The sequence below is a fragment of the Myotis myotis genome, unplaced genomic scaffold (assembly GCF_014108235.1).
Source record: "Myotis myotis isolate mMyoMyo1 unplaced genomic scaffold, mMyoMyo1.p scaffold_m19_p_8, whole genome shotgun sequence".
Classification (NCBI taxonomy): domain Eukaryota; kingdom Metazoa; phylum Chordata; class Mammalia; order Chiroptera; family Vespertilionidae; genus Myotis; species Myotis myotis.
Genome location: NW_023416390.1, coordinates 21572606 through 21593335, shown reverse-complemented (window position 1 = coordinate 21593335; position 20730 = coordinate 21572606). Strand labels below are relative to the sequence as shown.

At 53.8% G+C, this 20730-nt stretch overlaps 1 protein-coding gene across 18 annotated transcripts in view; it reads left to right on the top strand.

The window, feature by feature from the left end:
- Positions 1-20730, top strand: part of TNS1 (tensin 1) — a 222503-nt gene that overhangs the window by 76024 nt on the left and 125749 nt on the right. For 2 of the 18 annotated variants that reach the window (XM_036319703.1, XM_036319702.1), the window contains exon 1: positions 16996-17184. The exons of 15 other annotated variants lie outside the window; for them this stretch is intronic. Coding sequence is in view for 1 of the 3 variants with exons in the window: in XM_036319700.1 (XP_036175593.1) it covers positions 17474-17485 (12 nt within the window). In the remaining 2 variants the exon portion in view is untranslated. Of the gene's footprint in view, positions 1-16995; positions 17185-17386; positions 17486-20730 lie in introns of those variants that run through there. One more of the 18 variants, XM_036319700.1, reaches the window with a different exon arrangement.

Below are 20730 nucleotides of genomic sequence, written 5' to 3'. Positions count from 1 at the left end.
GAGGAGCAGCTGGGAGCCCTGGACTGGGATCTGGAGGAAAGTGGTGTGTGTGGCAGGGGTAGGGCCCAGCCTTCCTGCACTGGTGGGTATGTGTCTGTAGCGGGCAGGAGGATGTGCTGAGCTGCAAGGACATGGAGAGTCCTATCCTGCCTGGCACTGACTTGGGGAAAAACAGTGCAGGCCCACTGTGCCCCCCTAAGACATCTGTTCTCATGCACCCCGAGTCCCCCTCTGTGAGCCGGCCTCTGGGTGGTGGGATGATGGTGCCCAGCTCCAGGAGATGGGACTGGTGGCAGCGAGCATCCTTGGGCAGTGAGCTCGCTCGCCCAGCCTCAGTTTCCTCATCTGTGAGATGGAGATGATGAAAACAGCCTCTAGCTTGCTGGGTTGCTGTGAAGAGCTTTGGAAATGGTGCACTTTGAAGGGTGAATGCTCTGTTCTTGGCTGGGATGTGAGGGGGGGTCTCCTTTGTGTGAAGTTGGCACTCCTCTTGCTCCCCCCCATGCACTGGTGAGTCAGTGAAGGTTGGTGGGGTCTCCCAGGACCCCTGCACAGGAGTGGGTCCCTCCCCCACAGGGAGTCCTGCCACTGTTCTCTGCAGCTGCTTCTCCCCTTCCCTCTCCCTCCTCCCTCCACCCTCCTCCCCCACCTCCCCGCGTGTAAGGATGATAAACTCTCCGCCAGCTCTGAATAGGGCCTGACCTCAGCGGCGAGGCATCTCCCCTCGCCCCCCACCCCAGCCGCCAGCCCTGCATTCCTGGGGAGGATGAGGTTGGGCTGCCGCCACTCACCCCTCTCAGCCTCCTTTGTCCTGGCTGCTGCCCACCTAGTCCAGCCTCATTGGAGCCTTGAGTACCAAAGGGTCCAACTATGGATCTCAGATAGGATAGTTAATAATAATAGCAATAAATAATAATAATAACAACAACAACAACAGTGGCTACCATTTAGTAAGCAGTTGTAGCAGGTTATATGGGTCATATCAACGAATTCTGAAAACAGCCCTGTGAGGAAGTTGCTATTCTTCTTCCAGTTTTAGCTTGGACAAGGAGGGCAGGCGGGGGACCTGAGGCTCAGAGAGGTCTAGCTACTTGCCCAGCCTCACACAGTTAATGAATGGGTGCATCCAGAATCCTGGTGCAACTGAAGTGACAACACCCCCTCTCTCCATCCCCCCCCCCCTCAACCCCTCCCAGCAGCTTTAGGCTCCCATAACCCTGGTTCTCAACACAGGATCATGGTTCTGAGAGAAGATGCAAGAATGGGAGGCAAGACTTGCTCTAGGAGCTGGGCCTCCCTGGGATGTCTCAGCTGCCAGGAAAGATGGATGGGGACCTCCTGGGTGCTGAGAGCTTTGCAGAGGAAGGTTTATCATTAACACCCCCTCCCCACTTCCTAAATGTGCCAAGTTAGAAACCCAGGCAAGCTGGCAGCCCTCTCCAGGGCACTGCCCTAACCCCTTGTCTTCTTTTATTAATATTTACCCCGTGAACCTCACATTTTGAGAATATACTCATTCTTCCATTTTTATTAATCAAACACATTTGACTACCAGCTAGAACTTCCAGGAGGCATGAAATAACCTATATTTCCACATTAATTGGTGTATTCCAGCCCAAAGCTCAGAAGTGTGATGTTTTGAGGTGCTGACCAAGGCCCATAGCCTTCCATTTCTACCTTCCACATCCCCTAGTGGTCTAACCTCCATTCAGCTTGCTGTAGTCTTTCCCTTTCTGCTACTTCTGTGGAACAACTGTGCAGGCACCCAAACCTATTGCACAGCCACGACCCTCCCTGCCTTCCCTCCAATACACACATATTCTTGTCTTCCTTTCCAACTCTCATTGTTTTATGCTCCTGCTCAGCTTGTGACCTGCCTGCCTTTGAGGCTCAACTAGCAACTAGCAACTAGGCTTGACGGGATTCAAATCCCAGCTCTGCCATCCACTGGCCTTGAAGCCTTGAGAAGTCATATATCCTCTTTGAGTCAGTTTCCTCATCTGTAAAATGGGCACGATGATGTCCACCTTGGAGGGCTGCGGGAGGATTGGAGATAATGGAAGCACGGAGCCCTGGATAAGCGCTGTTGTACCTCACCACCATCACTGTCCATGCCAGCTCTCTGCCTGCTACAGCCCTGGTAGCTGGTGTCTCAGGGTGGATGCACACCCGCATATGCAGGATGCAGACGAGAGTTTGAGCAGAGGACGGGTGACTCCCATGTGGGACTGTGTGTCAGCTTCCCTGCAGGGAGAATCTGGTGAGCTTGCTGCTTTCCCAACTGCTGTCAGGCGTATTCATTCTCCCTCTACCATATCAGTCATCACCATCCTACGCTATTACTTCATTAAAAAAAAAAAGATTTGCTTTTTTAACCTTTTACTCATTCTAATGATTGCGTTTATGGGCTTAATCTACAATTATACATTCTTAATTCCTTCCTAAGTACAAAAATAATAAAATAAAATTGTTGAGGCATGCTTCCAATTGAAGTCATCTTGTATACCACACTTTAGGAAACACGGGTAAGAAGAACCCCACCCCCTTCTATTTTTTTGTAGTAAATGCTTTCTTTATTTTTAAAATATATTTTTATTGATTTCAGAGAGGAAAGGAGAGAGAGATAGAAACATCAATGATGAGAGAGAATCATTGTTCGGTTGCTTCCTGCATGCCCCACACAGGGGATGGAGCCCACAACCTAGGCATGTGCCCTGACAGGGAATGGAACTGTGACCAGATTCTTAGGTCAATGCTCAACCACTGAGCCATGCTGGCTGGGCTGTAAATTCTTCATTATGGGAGGTTTAAAACGTACAGAAATAGCAAGAATAGTATACTGAACTCTTTTATACCCACCTCCCCTGCTTCAACAGCTATCAACTTTTTGCTGTTTTTCATTCATCTGTGCTCCACACTCTCCCCCCTTATTTTGCTGGAGTGTTTTTAAAGCCACTCCCAGACATTATATCATTTCACTGTAAATACTTCAGTATGTATCATTAATAGATAAGGGCTTTTAACTTTAACATTACCATACTACCATTTTCACTCTCAACATAATTAATAATAATTTCTTTATATCAGCTAATACCTAGTCTGTGTTCCATTTTCTCTGATTATCTCAAAAATGTCTTGTTTCAGTTGGGTGGTATTGATCAAGCAGATGAACTTGGAAACTATGCTCTAGCCCAGGGGTGGGCAAACTTTTTGACTCGAGGGCCACAATGGGTTCTTAAACTGGACCGGAGGGCCGAACAAAAGCATGGATGGAGTGTTTGTGTGAACTAATATAAATTCAAAGTAAACATCATTACATAAAAGGGTACGGTCTTTTTTTTTTTTAGTTTTATTCATTTCAAACGGGCCGGATCCGGCCCGCGGGCCGTAGTTTGCCCACGGCTGCTCTAGCCTCTCTATTTCTACAATAGCCATGCATCTACATATGTCATTGCCTGTCTTTTCACCGATCAACTGATGACATGGGATCTCTCTTTCCTTAGTTCCTGCCCCTCTCCTCTTCTCTTCCTTCATCGTGCCCTGTCCAGCCAGCTGTCAGATCCAGAGCCCAGCGCCCTCTCCCTCCCAGCTTCTCCTCTCTGGCCTTGGCCTGCCCTTCTCATCGCCTTGTCCCCAGGAAGGAATGGGGCTTTGGAAGGAGAGACTGGCACCTGGGGGTGAAGTTGGCAGGGGAAGGGGAAGCTCATGTGCCTGTCTCCCTCGATGCCTCATCTGATAAATACCAGGTCCCTCAGATGTCCATGTAAGGCTGCCTGGCTTGCTCAGAGCAGGGACCAGCAGGCAGTGCCGGAGGAGCTGGCCAAAGGGGCTGGCCACGGGGTCACGTGGCTCTGGGGAGCACTGCTGCCCTGCAGGGTAGCTGGCTGGGGGTGGCCAACGCTTCGTGGGACACAACCCCTCTTTTAGCTGCATTCCCTACGGTGGCCCCACCCCTTGTGCCCCTGTGCCCTCTGCTTTCATTGCCAGCCAAGGTCCTGCCCTCTCTGAGCTGGATCCGATGGACTCAAGCTTGGGATGCTTTTCTCATCCTCCTTAATCCCATCTTCTTGGGGCTGGGAAAGTTGTGCTCCAGAGTTCCTGTGGCCTGTGGCCTTCCTCCCCTTCCCTCCCCTCCCCTCCACTCTTTCCGAGGCCTCATGCTCAGGTCTGCCCGCTGTGGGGTTGTCTCCTGGGCAATTGAGGGGAAGGGAGTACTTGGGTCCTCTCCCAGCGTTCTCCCTGAGATCCTGGGCACCTTTGGGGAAGCTACAGCCCTTCTCAGGGCCTCCTGTTCTGTGAGAAATGCCCACAGTAGCTCTCCACCTCACTGACTGAGTTGCTGAGGGGGACCCTTGAGAGTTAGGCGTGAGTGTGTGTGTATGTGCATGTGTGTGTGTGTGCTTGAGTGTGTGTGCGCACAGACTTTAGAACTGTGGCCCTAGAACATGGATTGGGTTACAAGGGGGGAAAGAGACTGATGTGAGGGCTGCCTGGGGTCACCAAGGTCCTACAGGACTTTCATTTCCAGCTCCTTGACTCTGTGTACGACCACATCTCTCCCTGCTGCCTCTTGCCTTTTGGGATCTCAGGGCCCACCATCGTGTCTCCCTTCCCTTCCCTTCCCTTCCCTTCCCTTCCCTTCCCTTCCCTTCCCTTCCCTTCCCTTCCCTTCCCTTCCCTTCCCTTCCCTCCCCTCCCCTCCCCTCCCTCCCCTCCCCTCCCCTCCCCTCCCCTCCCCTCCCCCCCCTTCCCTTCCCTTCCCTTCTTCTTTCTCTCCTTCTCTTTCTCTCTCTCCCTTTCTCTCTCCCTTTCTTTCTTTCTTTCTTTCTTTCTTTCTTTCTTTCTTTCTTTCTTTCTTTCTTTCTTTCTTTTTCTTTCTTTCTTTCTTTCTTTCTTTCTTCTTCTTACCTGAGGATTTTCCCTTATTGATTTTTAGAGAGAGTGGAAGGGAGGAAGGAAGGGAAGGAGAGAGAGAGAGGGAAACATCATGTGAGAGAGACACATTGATTAGTTGCCTCTTGCACGTGCCCTGACTGGGGCTGGGGATTGAACCTGCAGTCCAGGTACATGCCCTTGACTGAGAATCAAACCCGTGATCCTTCAGTGTGTGGGCCAATGCTCTAACCACTTAGCACACCAGCCAGGGCCACCATCATGTCTTTCTATCTTTGCTTTCTCTCTTCTGACTTTTCTTTCCATGTCTGTGTAACTCCCCCCCGTTCCCCACTTTCTTCTATGCCCCTCAGGACTCTGTATGTTCATCTCATTTTCAGGGTCCTGCCTTATTTCCCAAGTCTCAGCCCTTCGTCCAGCCCCCTTGCCCCCCTCCCCCGACCCTTGCCCTAACAACAACGTGATTGGGTGATTGGGTTGTGGAGAGGACTGGTGAGAGGAGTTGCCTGAACTCCCCCTAGCAGGAGGGCTCCTTTAGCTCCCCCCAGGTCTGTCCCCACCGACTGTGTTTACTACCAGAGGCCATGGAGGGTGTGTGTTTGCCCAGCCTGGAGGGACTGGAATGCAGGAAGGACAAGTTGTACTTTCGCCCACTTCTCAGCATGAACACAGACCTTTCCTGTGTAGATGTTTCTGATGGGAAACTGAGGCCCACAGTGGGCCTGGGGCCCCTGGAGAGGGAGATGCAGAATGGAGGGAAGCAAGCAGGCCCCTGGCCAAGGTGTCTGAACTGGCGGCGCCGGCGTCCGGGGCTCCTCCTGGATGGCGCTGCGGGTGGGTGGAATCCACAGGGGTGAGACACTGAGGCCAGAACGTGCCGAGGATGCTTGGGGCCGCTTATCTCGGCCAGGAATGCACTGCGGTGTTATTAGCCGGCAGCCTCTCGCCTTTGGACTAACCATCCCGGTAGCATGGTAGACACCTGTCCATCTCTGTCTGCCCAGACCACCCGCGGGTGTCTGCGTAAATCTCCTGTGGCTGGAGTTCACGCGTATGCCTGTGTGTGAGTTTGTGTGCATGCATGGGAGTGTGCATGTGTGAGTGTGCATGGATCCATGTGTAAATGTGTGTGTGGGCATGTGCCTGTGCGGGTACAAGTGTGTGCATGTCAGTGTAGATCTTTAGGGGGCCTTTAAGCATGGGAGTCTGTGTGCAAAGACTGTGCATGTGCATCTGTACAGAAGCAAGTGTGTGTGTGTGTGTGTGTGTGTGTGTGTGTGTGTGTGTGTAAGTGCATTTGCTTGTGTGGAGTGTGTGGGTATCTGCATGCATGTGTGCACGAGTGTGTATGAGTCAGTGTGAGTGTGCATGATTGTGTGTCTGTGTCTGTGTGTGCCCCTACCTGGGGAAGCAGGAAGCCCAGGGGGCCTAGGGAGTGGGAGGGAAGTAAGGGACTGAGGGACGGCTGATGACACTGCTAGGGCATGATGAGAGCCTGGGAGGCTGGATGGGGGGACGGGGACAGCAGGCGGATGTGCAGAGCATGCAAGAGGGGCTCTGGGGCTCTTGGCACTTGGGGCCACTCTCCTTGATTGCAGTCTCCAAGTCTGCATGGTAAAAAGCCCTAAGACCTACCCCTATCATTCACTAGCCTTGTGATCTTGGGCACGTTACTTAACCTCTATGAGCCTCAGTCTCCTCTGTATGATGGTGATAATCATAGTACCTGCCTGCCAGTCATTGGGGGAAAAACCCTGTGCCTAGAACATACTAAGAACTGGATGAATGGTAACACCTGGCCACCATCAGCATGATTACGGACCCCTCTGTCTATCTTGCATCTGGCCTTGGCAATTCCTCTCTGGCTGGGAACCCCAGGCAGGATGGGAGACCCCCCAGCTGCTTCTTCTCATGGTGATGAGATAGAAGCCCAGAGAGGGCACAAGATGGGCCCAGGGTCACCAGGGAGCCAGGCGGAGCCCTTAGGATCCAGGCCCCTGGCCCCTGGCAGCTCTGGCCACTATGTTGCACTGCCTTGTTCTTATTCCTGGCAGTGCCAGGCTGGGAGGTAAGGAGACTCTCAGGCTTTCTCCCGCGGGCCCACCCGGACAGCTCAGGACTATCTGTTCACCATGAAGCTTCTTCCAGGACTGAGTTCCCACGTCTTGTCTTAATGGCCCTCCTATGAGACTTGCGCTGTTGAGCTCCTCGATCCCAGCATGAATCCTGACTGTCCCACAGAGAGAAGCAGGGCCCAAGGAGCCCCAGGATCCTCGCTTCCTCCCCCAGTTCTGCCCAAGAGAGCTGGCCATCTGGTTCTTGACTTGGGTCCTTGCCTCTGCGTGGGCCACCCCAGCTCCACCTCTCTCCCGACGCCAGCCAGACAGGAAGGGAATTCCTAGGAAACATTGGGCCCATTTAGAGCTGGGCCCCCACCTGCCCTCCCTCTGCCCCTGCCAGCACATCCTGCATCCTTCTAGGCCTCCCTGGAACTTCCAGGTGCCAGGATGGCTGCCCCCCTGGGGTAGCAGACCCGGGGCATGGCCAGGAGTGTGGAGGTGGGAGTGGGCACTTTGGCGCCTGGGCAGAGGCAGGTGGGGTCTGCCAGGATCCCTTATCCTGGGCAAGCTGAGATTGCCCTAGATGCCTGCCAGACAAGACTTGTTTTTTAATAACAACCATCGACTACCCAGAAGAAGAAGGAAAAAAACACCCAACAACAAAACAACCACCAAACTTTTTTTGTTGGAATCTGCTGTTCATGGCCGATTGGCTGTACATTACTAAACAGGCAGCTGGAGCTCTGTCGGGAGGGTGCTTGAGCCAATACTCACAGCCTGAACACAGTGTGCCTGCGGCAACAGTCTCCGTCCATGGAGTCCCTGGGGAGGAGCACCCAGAGGAAGGGGCTGCCGCTGTGGCCCTTCGCCGCTGTGACACTTCCCACCCCAGCCTCTGTTCTGTCATCTCCCCGAGAGCAGGACCGTGCTCCTTTACCTGGGCCCTGTGGTCCCTCACCACCCAGAGCCGCTCCTTCTCTCCTTGGGTTGCGTGGACAGGCTCCTGCTTTCCTCCCTGTGCGGGTGAGGCCCATGCCGGTTCCCCGGGGGCGAGTGTGATGCAGGGGCCTGGGCAGTGGGTGGGAGCTGGACACCTGGTTCTAGGGTTGACCCTGCTGAGCTCCTCCTTAGGGTGTCATTGGGCCTCCCTAATTGGCCTCCCTAGTCCTCAGTGTCCACATCACTCCCAGGAGAGGAGTGGGCTGGGCTGCGCTAAATTCTTGTCAGCATTTTGTGAGCCTTGATTGAGTGGCCTGAGTAGAGCCTGGGGTAGTTGTTTCCCAGAGTTCGGAGCCCTTCTTGCCCCCTCACATCATGGAGCAAGTCTCAAGCAAGCCCTGTGGGAGGGACGGGCCACTGGCCCTATTCACGCTGTTGACAGTCCCTCGGCCACTTGAAGCTGGCCAGGGTAAAGGCCAAAGGTCTGAAGGTGACATCAGTGAGAAAAGAAATGGGGGGTTCTGGAGTTGAGGTGACTGCCATCTTGGTGAAGCCGACACGACACTGGGGTGCACAGATAAAAGCACAGTATTAGGATCCCGGTCATGCCAGGGTGGGCCGTGGCCTTCCACTGGGTCGGGCTGCTGCCGGCATGCGTGTGGGTCATTAGTTTGGGAACCGAGCCTTAAGGATCTCTCTCTGAACCTCTTAGAGATAAGATGGCCTAGCGGTTGAAAGTACAAACTGGGATTCAGTCCTGGCACTGCCACTGCTTCTTTGCTGTCTTATTATTATTGACTTTGGGTCATGTTGGAGCCTCTTCAGTGAACAAGAGCAGGGTTAGGATAACATGTACTCCCAGGGCTGTGTGAGGGGGGGAGTGAGTGCAGTTTTATCACAGGGCCTGGCACACAAGTGCTCATTGGCTCTTAGGCTTTAAGTCTCCCCCCCTCCCTCCCTCCCTCCAGCACTCGGTTCTTTCCCTTCACATGGCTCAGCCGTCCTCGTCCTCATGTGTTTGTGTTGTTGGTTCGGCGTCTCTTTCCTCCTCTGGACCAAGTGCTCCTTGAGGGCAGGCGCCCTGCTCTGTCCGGCTTTGCTCATGTTCCACCCACCTCCCAGCACATGGCCTGGCCCACTGCAGGCGCTTATACTGCATTTGTTGAGTGAATGGGTGAGGAGTGAGGAGTGAGGGCCAACTGGAAATGGACCAGCCCCAGAGGAACACCTGGAATGTGGAAAGATCCAGAAACTGTGAAAGAGCTGGGACTGTCCAGCCTGTACAGCAACTACTCTGGGAGCTTGTGAGCATGAGTGTGTGTGTGTGAGAGAGAGAGTCAGAGAGAGAGAGAGAGAGAGGGAGAGAGAGAGAGAGATTTGAATGCACTTTGAAGGGATCTGCTTGCTGAAGCAGAACCAGGAGCCACCAGGAGCAGGTTTTCACTCCGGCGGGAGCTCTTGGGTGTGGGCTGGAGTGAGCAGAGCTGGTTGAGCTTCTGCCAGGCCCAAGGAGAGCCCTGCATTGGACAGGGTGCGGACTAGCCAGGCCCCGAGGTCCCACGTACTTCGTTGCTGCTGCTTCAGTTAGAAGAGTCATAGCAATTGGCTGATGTCTCTGAACTTCAGTTTTCTCATCTAGAAAATGGGATTAATTATGGTCACTACCCATAGGGTTGTCAGGAGGGTAAAAATGAGTGAATATCCACAAAGCTGCAAGAACAGTGCCTGGCACACGGAAAACACTCAGTAAATCTGAGTGTTTATTAAACAGGGCCAAAGAGATATAGCGGAAGGAGAGATGAGCTGTGACTGTGGGATGGGGAGGGGGTGATGGCTTCTTTGAAGGAACAGGATGTGGGGGGAGTATGGAGGGAGCATGGAGGGCTGCTCTGTGCTAGACTCTGCGCTCAGAGTGGTTAAGTCACTTCCCTGAGGTCACACCGGCAGCGGGTGGGGTGGCCAGGGTTCAGACGTGGTGGGCAATTCCAGAGCCTGGACTCTCTCTCCTCCACTCCTGGGCTCTGGTAGGATGGGGCCAGGTCTCTGTGAGTCTCAAATCCGGGAGGGATAGCACCTCATTTCAAGGTGGAGCAAAGTGATTACCGTTACTATCTGTGGGGTGAAATCTAAGTCCTCAGGAGGGAAGTCTTCCGCTCTCTCCAACACTGAAAGTGCTCTAGAATTAAAAAAAAAAAAAAAAAAAAAAAGTATGGAGAGAGGGTGAGTGATGAAATTTTGGCAGTTCATTGCCACAGAGCAAAGGGCAAGGAGAAACTGTCCTAAGAGGAACATGGGAGGAATGAGGTTAGATGTTAAGGAAAAGGAAGGGTGAGATGAGCAGTAGATGGAAGGGTGCTGGAAAGGGAAGCAGATACACTAAAGAGTGAGGAGGTGGGAGAAGACCATGCAGGTGATGAGAGGATAGAGAGGAACTCAAGGTTTGGTGGGAGTTGGGCCAGTGGGCAGCTCCAAACTTTGGGCAAGGGGCCTGGTGGAGCCAGTCTCCACAGGGCTACTGGGCAGTGGCAAGGGATGTTTTGACAAGCACACAAGCCAGCCTGGGACAGCATGTGGTGAGCCAAAAGTTCAGCCACTGGCCCTGCTCCTTGCTTCCTCCAGCCTGGTACCCGGCTTAGCTAAAGGGCAGCTCTCTTGCTGGGTCCAGCATGCTCCCCACTGACCCGCACCACAGGCCTGGCCTTGTCAGGTTGCTGTCCTGTCCTTAGCAGCTGCTCAGCTCCGGGCTGTTTCTGCTTCTTGGACATTGAGAGATAAATGGAAATGGTCCCAGGCTTCAAGGAATTCGCAAATGAAGGGGCAGAGAGACAATGGAGGTGTATTTGCCCTGGCTCACTTTCCCAAAGTTTATCATGTATTTGATGATGCCTGCTGTGTCCTCTCTTTATCATCTGAAATAAAATCGGGCCCAATTTCTTGAACCTTCCTTGTGTTTTTATTCCACAAATATTTACTGAGTGTTTACTGCTGTGCTCCTCTGGATGCCCTTTGATTTATATAGTACAGAAGATAACGCATTTCTGATGATGTCTGAGCAGCATGGAGTAAAGTGCACCTCCTTTGGTCTGGGTTCTATACTTTTATTAATGTAACCTAAAGGACATTTACCTTTTGGGGGAAGGTGTATGCTATTGCAGGATATGGAAAACAGAACTAAATTTCTGTATTCACGAAATCTTAGAGCTTCCCCTACATGAACTATTATTTATTCTGTTTTTTAAAAAATGACTTTTGAACCTTAGTTCAGGACTTTAAAATGTTCCCTTATTAACTGTAGCCTTTTTATAAAGTCAGTTTTTCATTTCAACTCATTTCAGCATCTTAGCTCTTCTTTCTGCCTCCGTTCCCCCCCAACCCCCCTCCACACACCTTTGTGTACTTGGTAAACCTCCATTCTTCACCTAAGTTACTGATAAGTATGTTGGACAAGCCAGGGCAGAGGACGGAGCCCTTTGGCAAGTCAGGAAGCTGACACTGATCTATTAATCAACACCTCTAGGAATCCACTTGGCTTTCTACCTCGTCTTCAAGCATGTCATCACTGTTCCTGCCAACACCATCCTGAAATCCAGATAGTCTAGGTCTGGGGGATTCCTTGACTGTCCAGTCCAGGAACCTTATAATATTGGGGTTAGGGTGGTGGACGTAGCTCTGTGAGGGAGGACTATGGGCTCTCTGAAGAGATCCAGGCTGAAGCCAGTGATCATCACTGGGGTTGGCCTGAGAAGAATCCTGCCTGGAAACTGAGGCAGGCTCAGAGGAGGGAGGGGCTGCCAGCAGGTGTCTTAGGAACAAGCTGTCCGCAGGCTGTTTTTCCCCTTGCTTTCCTGTCTTCTGATCCTCTGCCCTCAGACTAGGGTGCAGATCTGAGAGTAGGAAGCTGGAATATAGGAGGCCTGGCCCTTCTCCCTCCCTGGGGGAGTGTGTGACAAAGGGCTGAAGACTATGCCTCTTTCTGCACTTCGGGAGATAATGGAAATGTGTGCAAATGAGATGTAAGTAGGGGACGCTGGTGGTAAGAAGGAGGTGCCCCTGCTGCAGCCTCAGTCCAGCTTCGACTATGACGACCATAATGAATAGAAAGGGAAGTAACCAGTACCTGGGCTGTGGAGTCCAGTCTTAGGAAGGAAGGGGGGCGGGAGAGGGGCTCTGGGGCAGCAGGGTGGGGCATGGCTTTTGGAGTCTGCTATGGGGGAGCCCTGATAAGGAGGGTCCCAGGGTGTGACCTGAGATGAAAGCATCCTGGGGAACAGCCCCAATCATCTCTGGCTGTGGAGGTGTGGGAGGGCAGTGGACAGAAGGGGGAGGATGCAACCCAGATGCATAGACATTGACCAAATGACTTAGGTGACACCCCCCCCCCCCCCCGGGTCTGGCTCCCTCCTATCTGTGTTGTGTTCAGCAGGATTCTGAGGCCCAGGGTCTCTCTCCTGGGGACCTGGGCACGTGGCCCTGCTTTCTCTGTGGTAGAGAGGGAGGAAGAGAGTGGAGGCCAAGGGCACTAGAGTGGGAGGCCCCTGCAACTCCCCTGGAGGCCACCCCTCCACCATCCTAGGAAGGTGAGTGTTTCTGGTCAATTCTTAGTCCAGCTCAGAGGAACTTCCCCTTAGTTGTGTAAAAACCTGGGAATCTGTCCCCTTGAGAGTATAGGTCACATGACACGATGCCCTCCAGAGGGAGCCTCGAGGCCCGGAATTCCCAGTTGTGTCATGTGGTGACACAGCCTTGAGTTGGAAGATGTGAATTCAGATTCTGTCCTTCCATCAGCTGCTGTAATTTGGGGTGAATCACTGAAGTGCTCAGAACCCACCTCTAAGGCTGGGAAAGAATCGGGGCTACTTCCCAAGTTCTCATGGGGGCCTGCGAGGAAAAGCATGTGGGAAAGGTTCGGTGCAGGGCAGGCACTTCAGTGACAATGAAAATAAATGAAGGGGCCCTAACTGGTTTGGCTCAGTGGATAGAGCATCGGCCTGCAGCTGAAAGGTCCCTGGTTTGATTCTCGGTCAGGGCACAGGCCGGGTTGCTGGCTCCATCTCCAGTAGGGGGCGTGCAAGAAGTAGCCGATCAATGATTGTCTCTCATCATTGATGTTTCTCTCTCTCTCTCCCTCTCCCCTTCTCTCAGAAATCAATTTTTAAAAAAATGAAGGAAGAAAGGAGAGCAGCTCCAGGTCGATCCCCAACCTCTACTGTGAGGGCTGAGCGGCCAGAGAAATCTGGATTCAACACTCTTGGGCCATCTTTCTCTTGACTATCTTTGTCCTTCTCTGTCTCTCTGTGTCCCTCTGTCTTCCTTTCTGTTATGTCCCCTCATTCCCCAACGAAGGGCTTAACTCAGCACCTGGCCCCAAGACACACAATTCATTTTGCCTGCTTTTCTCAATGGTCTCTCTGTGGCTCCAGAGCCACCCCCACCCCCAGTTCTGTCTCTTTCCTCCTTCTGGGTCCCTGTTTCTGACCCCCTCTTTGTCCCACTCTCTCTCCTCCTGGTGCTCCTGCCCTCTGTCTCTCCAGCTTCTATCTCCTGTGAACAGGCATCCATTGACTGCTCACTAGATGCCAGGCACTGCCCTGCTCCTGTTGGGTCCTGTGTGTCTCCGTGCCTCCTGCTGCCGTCTTCTCTCCTTCTGCCCCATAGGCCTCCTGCCCTCCCATCCCCCAGCTCCATTGGGCTCCAACACTGGTGTTATTCAGTTTTATGAGAAACCCCCAGGCCTACCCCTGAATGGACCAACCACAACTGGAACCAGATGTGCAGTGCTGCACATGGGTTTGGGAGGGAAGGAGAGAGGGAGGGAGGAGGGAAAGGGGTCTGGGCTGGCTCGAGGGGACTGGGGGATGGGAGATGGGAAACCCTGGGAATTCTGAGCCTTCATTGGCCAGGAGGAGGAGGAGTGGGGAGTGGAGAGAAAAGGGGCTGAGCAGGCTTCTGCACAAAGCAGTTCTCACTCCGTGTGTTTGTGTAAATGATGGTACAGACACTGGGGAAAGCGGGGGTGGATGATCATTTGTGGGACAGCTCTTGGAAATAAAGGGGAAGGCTGCTCCTCTTCTTTGAAACCTTTTAGCTCCTTGACTTCCTGTCTGTGTGGTTTCTAGAGACTTGCTGAATTCATGGTTCTGTGCCCAGGTGCTGGGAAAGAGGGGGTGATATTGGGATCGGGGGGAGGGCGTGGAGCGTTTCACCACCCAAGCCTTCCTGAGAGCAGCTGGAGAAGGGTGTCTCTCAGAGTCCCCTGGATCTGCTGCAGACCTGGGTGGGTGGGATGTACCTGGGGCATCGTATATCTAATGGTCCCATGTCTTAGTATGAGCAGTTTTTCTGTCTGTGATTATATAGCTTTGAAGATAAAAGTCTGCCAACAATGATCTTGGTACAACCTTGTGCAGAATTAAGCATTAAAAGTGCCCCTTTATTCAATTTTTTACCAATCACCCATCTGTCCATCTCTTCACCGTTTACTTATTTCATTTCACCTTTATTGAGAGCCTGTTATGAGTCAACCTTGTGCTAGGCACTGGACAAATTAGGGAAGGGGAAGGAAAGCTAAACAAATCTTTGCTCAACTAATGGGAGATACAGAAGTGCACCCAACAAGTGTATATCTTGGCATTAGTAGACGAGCAAGAGCCTTGGGTGCTCAGAGGGATGGTGCCTACCAACTGGTGTGGCTGGAGAAGGATCCATGAAGGGTGTGGCTTTTGAATTGAGCTCTGAGCACTGATGAGTAGACTCAAGAGGCAGTGCCATCACAGGGGGCTCTGGATGCCCCGCTGTAGAGCTGGGACTGGATGGTCGGGAGCAGGGGTGTCATGGGGGAGGAGGGGAGCAGGGACTATTTGATGTCAATCAGGATGACAGTGGGTGAGGGTCGGGAAGAGATGGGGAGGATGACACTTCTGCTGTGCTGTGACCCAAAAGGGGCACCTTTTATTTTCATAACAGACTCGCTACCCACCTCTAGGGGAGCCTAGATTGCCGACATGAAGTCCTCACTTCCCTCCCCTGACTAGGACTGATCCAGCCCCAGAGCAGCCCTTGGTCTGCAGGGGGTGTGGGGTCAGGCAGGATAAGGCTATTAGCGGTCACCTTTGCCCCAGAATTGGGGCTGGAGAGGGCTGGAGAGGGCAGGGGTCCGGGAGGCCTGGGCCAGGTTTCCCTACTTAGTCCAACAGTCTCAGAGGGGAGTTCTGTGGGGCCTCGTCCCTTTCAGCTCTGGCAGTACCCACCACTCACAGACTGAGGCTGCTGTCAGGGCTGGTAGGTTCTGTGATGCCAGAATTTGGCACTCTGGGAACCCAGACTTCCCACCTGGGAGGGGATGAGGTCATGGCACTGGACAAATTAGGGAAGGGGAAGGAAAGCTAAACAAATCTTTGCTCAACTAATGGGAGATACAGAAGTGCACCCAACAAGTGTATATCTTGGCATTAGTAGACGAGCAAGAGCCTTGGGTGCTCAGAGGGATGGTGCCTACCAACTGGTGTGGCTGGAGAAGGATCCATGAAGGGTGTGGCTTTTGAATTGAGCTCTGAGCACTGATGAGTAGACTCAAGAGGCAGTGCCATCACAGGGGGCTCTGGATGCCCCGCTGTAGAGCTGGGACTGGATGGTCGGGAGCAGGGGTGGGTATAATGATACCTCTAGTTTCACCTTCGCCATGCACAGTGCTGAGAAGTGCCCCTCTCCCAGCCAGCCTCAAGGTTTCCCTGTTCCTGATGGGGTTTGGGAGCAGCTCTCTAATATGATGACCATCTCCCCTGTGATGCTGGCCCCCCAAATGCTTGTCCCTCTGGACCCCTTCCCTGTCACTTTATTCTTTGGAAAATTGAAGCCTGGGGAATGGTTTGGTTGAATTAATAAAATGGGTGAGTGTTAGAAGTGAAAAAAGAGCTTGAATAACTTTGGCTCCAATCTCATTGTACAATAGGGGAAACTGAGGCCCATAGGTCGGGTCCCTGGCCCAGGACCTCACAAGAAGCTGAGCCAGATGGGGAAAAGAAGGGCCTTTCAATCTCTGAAGGGCTCCCACTCTATACCAGTGTGTGTTGTCTTGGACAAGTCCCCTAACTGCTCCAAGGTCACCGTCTTCAGCTAACATAGCAGAGTGACTCCCAGATTCAGTGAGAGAGAAATTGTTTAAGAGCCTGGCATACATTAGGTGTGCAGCAAATGACTTTTCCCTTCCCCTCCAAGTAATCCTATCTGCTTCTTCACTCTTGTCATTTATATGGCACTCCAAACTTTTCAAATCGCATTTCCCCCAATCTTTTAAATTATAAAACCATTTGTACATATAAAAATGTTGAAAGGATTTATGGTAAACACCGTGGATTCTATAATGAACACTTTGGCATATTTGCTTTCTCCCATTTCTATCTCTCTATCCATCAACTCATCTTATTTTTTTGATGGGTTTAAAGGGAATTGAAGCATGCATTTTATTAATTAGAGTTCAATTCAAATCACTTTTGCATTTACAGTCACAAGTGTCCATAAGGAAAAAACAGATTCAGAAGTGAGATTCTAGCCCAGCCGGAGTAGCTCAGTTGGTTGGAGCATTATCCTGTTCATCAAAGGGTTGCCAGTTTGATTCCTGGTCAGGGCACATACCTGGGCTGCGGGTTCGATCCCCAGTTGGGGCGCTTACGAAAGGAAACCGATCAATGAGATTCTAGGTCATCAGTCACAAGATGAGTGCTCTACAGAAGTTGAGGATTGCTGTCTGTCATCATCATCATTATTATCATCATCTCACCAAATATCCTTGCCCACCCAGCAGCCCTTTGGCCATTTCTGTGCAGCTGTGTCTCTTCCATGGGGTCCTGCCCCCTTTCCCTACTTTGGCCCCACAAGCCCTTTGGCCCCTCCCTGCTGGTCCCCAGGGAGGCTGCTGGGCATGCCCTGTCCCAGGTGCCTGTGCCCTGCCACTGCCAGCCTGGCCCAAGCTGGGTGTGAGTGCTGCAGGGGTTAAAGGAGGCGGCCGCAGGGCGGGCTGCTGGCCAGCTCCGGGAAGGAGGCGGTGCATGCTTGCCCGCCAGCCACCACCAGGGGAGGGATCTGGGCGAGCAGCGCCCTCGCTCAGTTGCTCCCAGCAGTGGCCCTGGGGCCAGCTCTGCTCCCTGTGCCTGCTCCCCACCTGGACACAAGGCTCACTCGCGCCCTCCTCTTGGCAACCAGCTTCTTGCCAGCCACAGCCGCTGCCCCATCACTGCCCACCGCCCTGTCCCGTGAGCCTAGACCCACCCCACCCTGGGGCTCCTCTGCCGGAAAGGTGAGTGTGGCTGAGTGTGGCGGTGCGTGTGCTGCTGGGCTGTTCTTACAGATGCTGTCAGGACCGCTGATCTGGGTGTAAACTAGGGGAGGAGGAGGTCAGCCCTCCTGGTCACATGTCTGTGAGCGAGTCTAGCCCCTCAGGCCAACCTGTCAGTCCTCCTGCAGCTGTGTCTGAGATTTTTGCAGGCATGTCTGGGGTGCGGTTGTCCATGCTCGAAGGGGGAGAGGCCAGTTAGAAGGAGTTTTGTTTGCTGGGGAAGTTACTGGTGTCGGTGGCGGCTGGACCCATGGCAGCAGAGGTGAGTGGGCAGGGACACATCTGCCGAGGAAAGGGGGGTGTGGGGAGGATTTCGTCTCCAGTCCTCTCTTCCCCAGCTGCCTGCCCATCACTGGGATGCCTGGGGGAGAGAACCCTGAGGAGAGCAGGCATTTTTCCTCTTGGTTTCTCTCCCTGCCACCACAGGAGCTGTTACTGGGCCCCTTTCTCCTCCTTGGGGTTCTTCTTGCTCCCATCTCTCATCTCCCGAGGGCTGGCCACGGCTGCTAGGGAGGGCCTGGCAGGCCCGGGAAGGTTGGAGTTAAAAAGCACTCCTCTTCGCTTGGGTCCATGCTCCCTTGCCCATGGGCTCAGCCTGGCATGAGTGCCCCCTGCGCCCTCCTCCAATCAGCATCTTACTCCTTCCTCACCCCTCTGGGCAGAAATGGCTAATCCAGGTGGTTAATGAACAGACACACACAGCTGCCTTTCACTCCCTCTCCTTCCTTTCCCCCACCCCTGACCCCCCGATGCCCTGCCTGCCACCCCCTCCCAAGCTGGAGAATCCATATAGAGCTAATCTCTGTTTGTCCCTCACCCCCCCACTTCAGGACCAGGGCCAGGACTGCCTGCCCAGATGTGTCCTACAAGAGGAAACTGGGAGGGGAGTGGCCGAGGGTGACCAGGAGAGGCCTGCTGTGCTCCCAAGCTGGGCTCCCTGCAGGGGGTGCACCGGGGTTAGAGGACAGGATGGGTGCCGGGTAGGGGAGGGCAGGAGGGCGGTGGTGGGTGAGGCCAGGAGGGGAATTGGAGCTAGGGTTTAGAGTCTCTGGGGACAGGGGCGTCTTCTGGAAACCCCAGCGCCTGTTCCTTGTGGCAAAGCCAAGCCAGGGGGGTCAGGAGGGTGTGGAGGGAGCACTCTCTCCCATTGAGTCTCTGCCTGGCCCCTTCCTGAAGCTGCCTGGGTGGGGTGGGGACCATTGTGGCTCTGACTTGGCCTTAAGTTGCTCTTACCCCTGCCAGCTGGCAGCTACTTCTGTCTCCCCCACCCTCACTGTCCCCCAGGACCTCAGCACTTGCTACAGCTGAGCCACCTCTGCCCGATCCCCCGGCCCAGGGTGTGGAAAGGAGGACCTGGACCTAGCCCTGGTTGGGAAGCTGGGTGGGAGGACTCTGAGTGGGCCCAGTGCTGGGTTCCTGTGTGGGGTTGGCCTTGACTCTGCTGCCCATGGAGGGCCGGGGCCTGGGAGGGTCTCGGAAAGTCTAATAGGACTGCCAGTGCTGACAGCCAGGACTGATCGGTGGTGGAGGAGGCAACTGCAGCACCTCTTCTTCCAAATCCCTGGCCTTGAACCCTCTGGCTACCCTTCCCCCCACACCCCATCCCATACTTTTTCATGCTCCACTTTCCTCAGAGCCCCAATTTGGAGTCTTTGCCGGGCTGTGGTGCCCAGCATGATAAACGCAGGATGCTGGTGGCCAGGTGGAGGGGAGCTGGGCTGGGGCGCAGCTGAGTTCAGAGATGAGGTTACCCTCTTCTCGTCAACCTTGGGGTTTGGGAACTCTCAGTTCCGTTTCTTCTGAGGTGGGAACAGAAAGCCGAGGGGCGGAATGGATTTGTGTTGGTGAAGGAAGCTCACCCGGCTCAAGTTTAACGAAGGGGCTTTCTAACAAGCCTGGCAGGTCCTCGAGAGAACGGCTGCCATGTAAGGTAGTGAGCTTCCCGTCTCGGGGGGAGTTCAGACAGAGACTGGACAACAGCTCAGAAGGATTCCTGAGTTGGGATGTGGTTAGAAGGGATGACCTTGAAGGTCTCTTGGGATGCTGAGGTCCTGGGATTCTTGGAGTTGGGAAATTCTCTGACACGCGGATTGGGGAGCAGAAGGAGGGTAGCCTCTGGCCTGGGTGGGCATGGATGGGGACCTTGCAGAGCAGGGCCTTCAGGGTTTGGGGAACAGAGAACCTGCTCTCTGCCCTCACACCCATTGCTCAACCACCCACTGCTCTGCCCCAGCTGCTTCCTGCAAAGATCCTGAGTTTCTTCCGATTCCTCTTGTCCCGCTCCAAGCCTTGCCCTGCTGGTTAACCCCACAGTCTCTGGACAGACCTGTGGGCTGCGTGACACTCTGGGGTCGGAAGCAACACAGACCTCTACCCCTGCCTCCCCGAAGTCACAGCCCATGTCCCCCCTAAGGGGCTAACTCAGAGCCAGTGTGCCAGGAGGGGGAGAGGGAGGGTTGCTTCCAGGTTGGGCAGCTGAACCCTTGCCCAGTTTGCACACCCCCCAGAAAGGGGTCTCCCCAGCCTGCCTGGAGAGGGTAGGCAGAGGAGCGGTGCCAAGATCCAAGGTGCAGAAAAACCCAGGGGCAACTCTTCTTTAAGCCTCAGTTTCCAAATTTGTAAATAATACAGTGTTGTTGGGGCAGCTTGAAGTGGTTTGTGTAACTAGCAGCGGGGGGTAGGAGCCAAGAGTGCGTTCTCCAAGGCCTCTCAGGGGGAGCAGGGGAGGTGCAGGCCACCTCACCCCCCTGCTCTCCAGACCTGTTTTCCTAGGTGAGCGTGTGTGTGTGTGTGTGTGTGTGTGTGTGTGTGTGTGTGTGTTGTTGGCATTAAAGATCCCTGTACACCTAACCTCCGGTGGCTTGGATTTCCCATGATGGGAGTGTCAAGGTGGGCCTTTGGGTGGGTTCCCTCCAGTCGATGCCCCGTGACCCCTTTTCTCCTTAGTGGAGGGAGTGAAGGACTAGGGTCTGAGGTCATCCCAGTCAACCCCTGCCTCCAGTCAGGATGAAGTCCTTTCCAGTGTCTAACTTCAGTCCCCTGTCTTGAGCCAGGGACTAGGTGGGGCTGCTGAATTAGAACTTCTTCACGCTGGTTCCACAGAGACTCAGAGAGCGATGGGGTGGCCTGGTGTGTGGGGCAGGACAAGGAGAAGCTGAATATGCCCTGGAGCTCAGAGAAGTCAAGGGGGGTGGGGGGAGCAGGGGGGAGGCAGCAAAGGCTCTCAGCTGCAGGCAGTTCTGGCTCTTGGCTTACTTCTGGGCCCTAAGTCTCTTTCACCCCAGAAAGGGCACGGGGCCCAGCTGAGGGATGTGTACTGAGGAATGGCAGAGGAGTCAGGCAGGAAAGCCCTCCCTCCCAGTTGCTGGACTCTGAAGAAAGCAGATCAGAAATGGGTGTGGTGTGCGGAGAGGGAGAGCGGTTTGGGATACTGGAGCCAGGACTTTGTCCCCAGCACTGTACCCCCAAGGCCCTGGCTCCTAGCTTTCAAAGCTATTAGGCATGCAG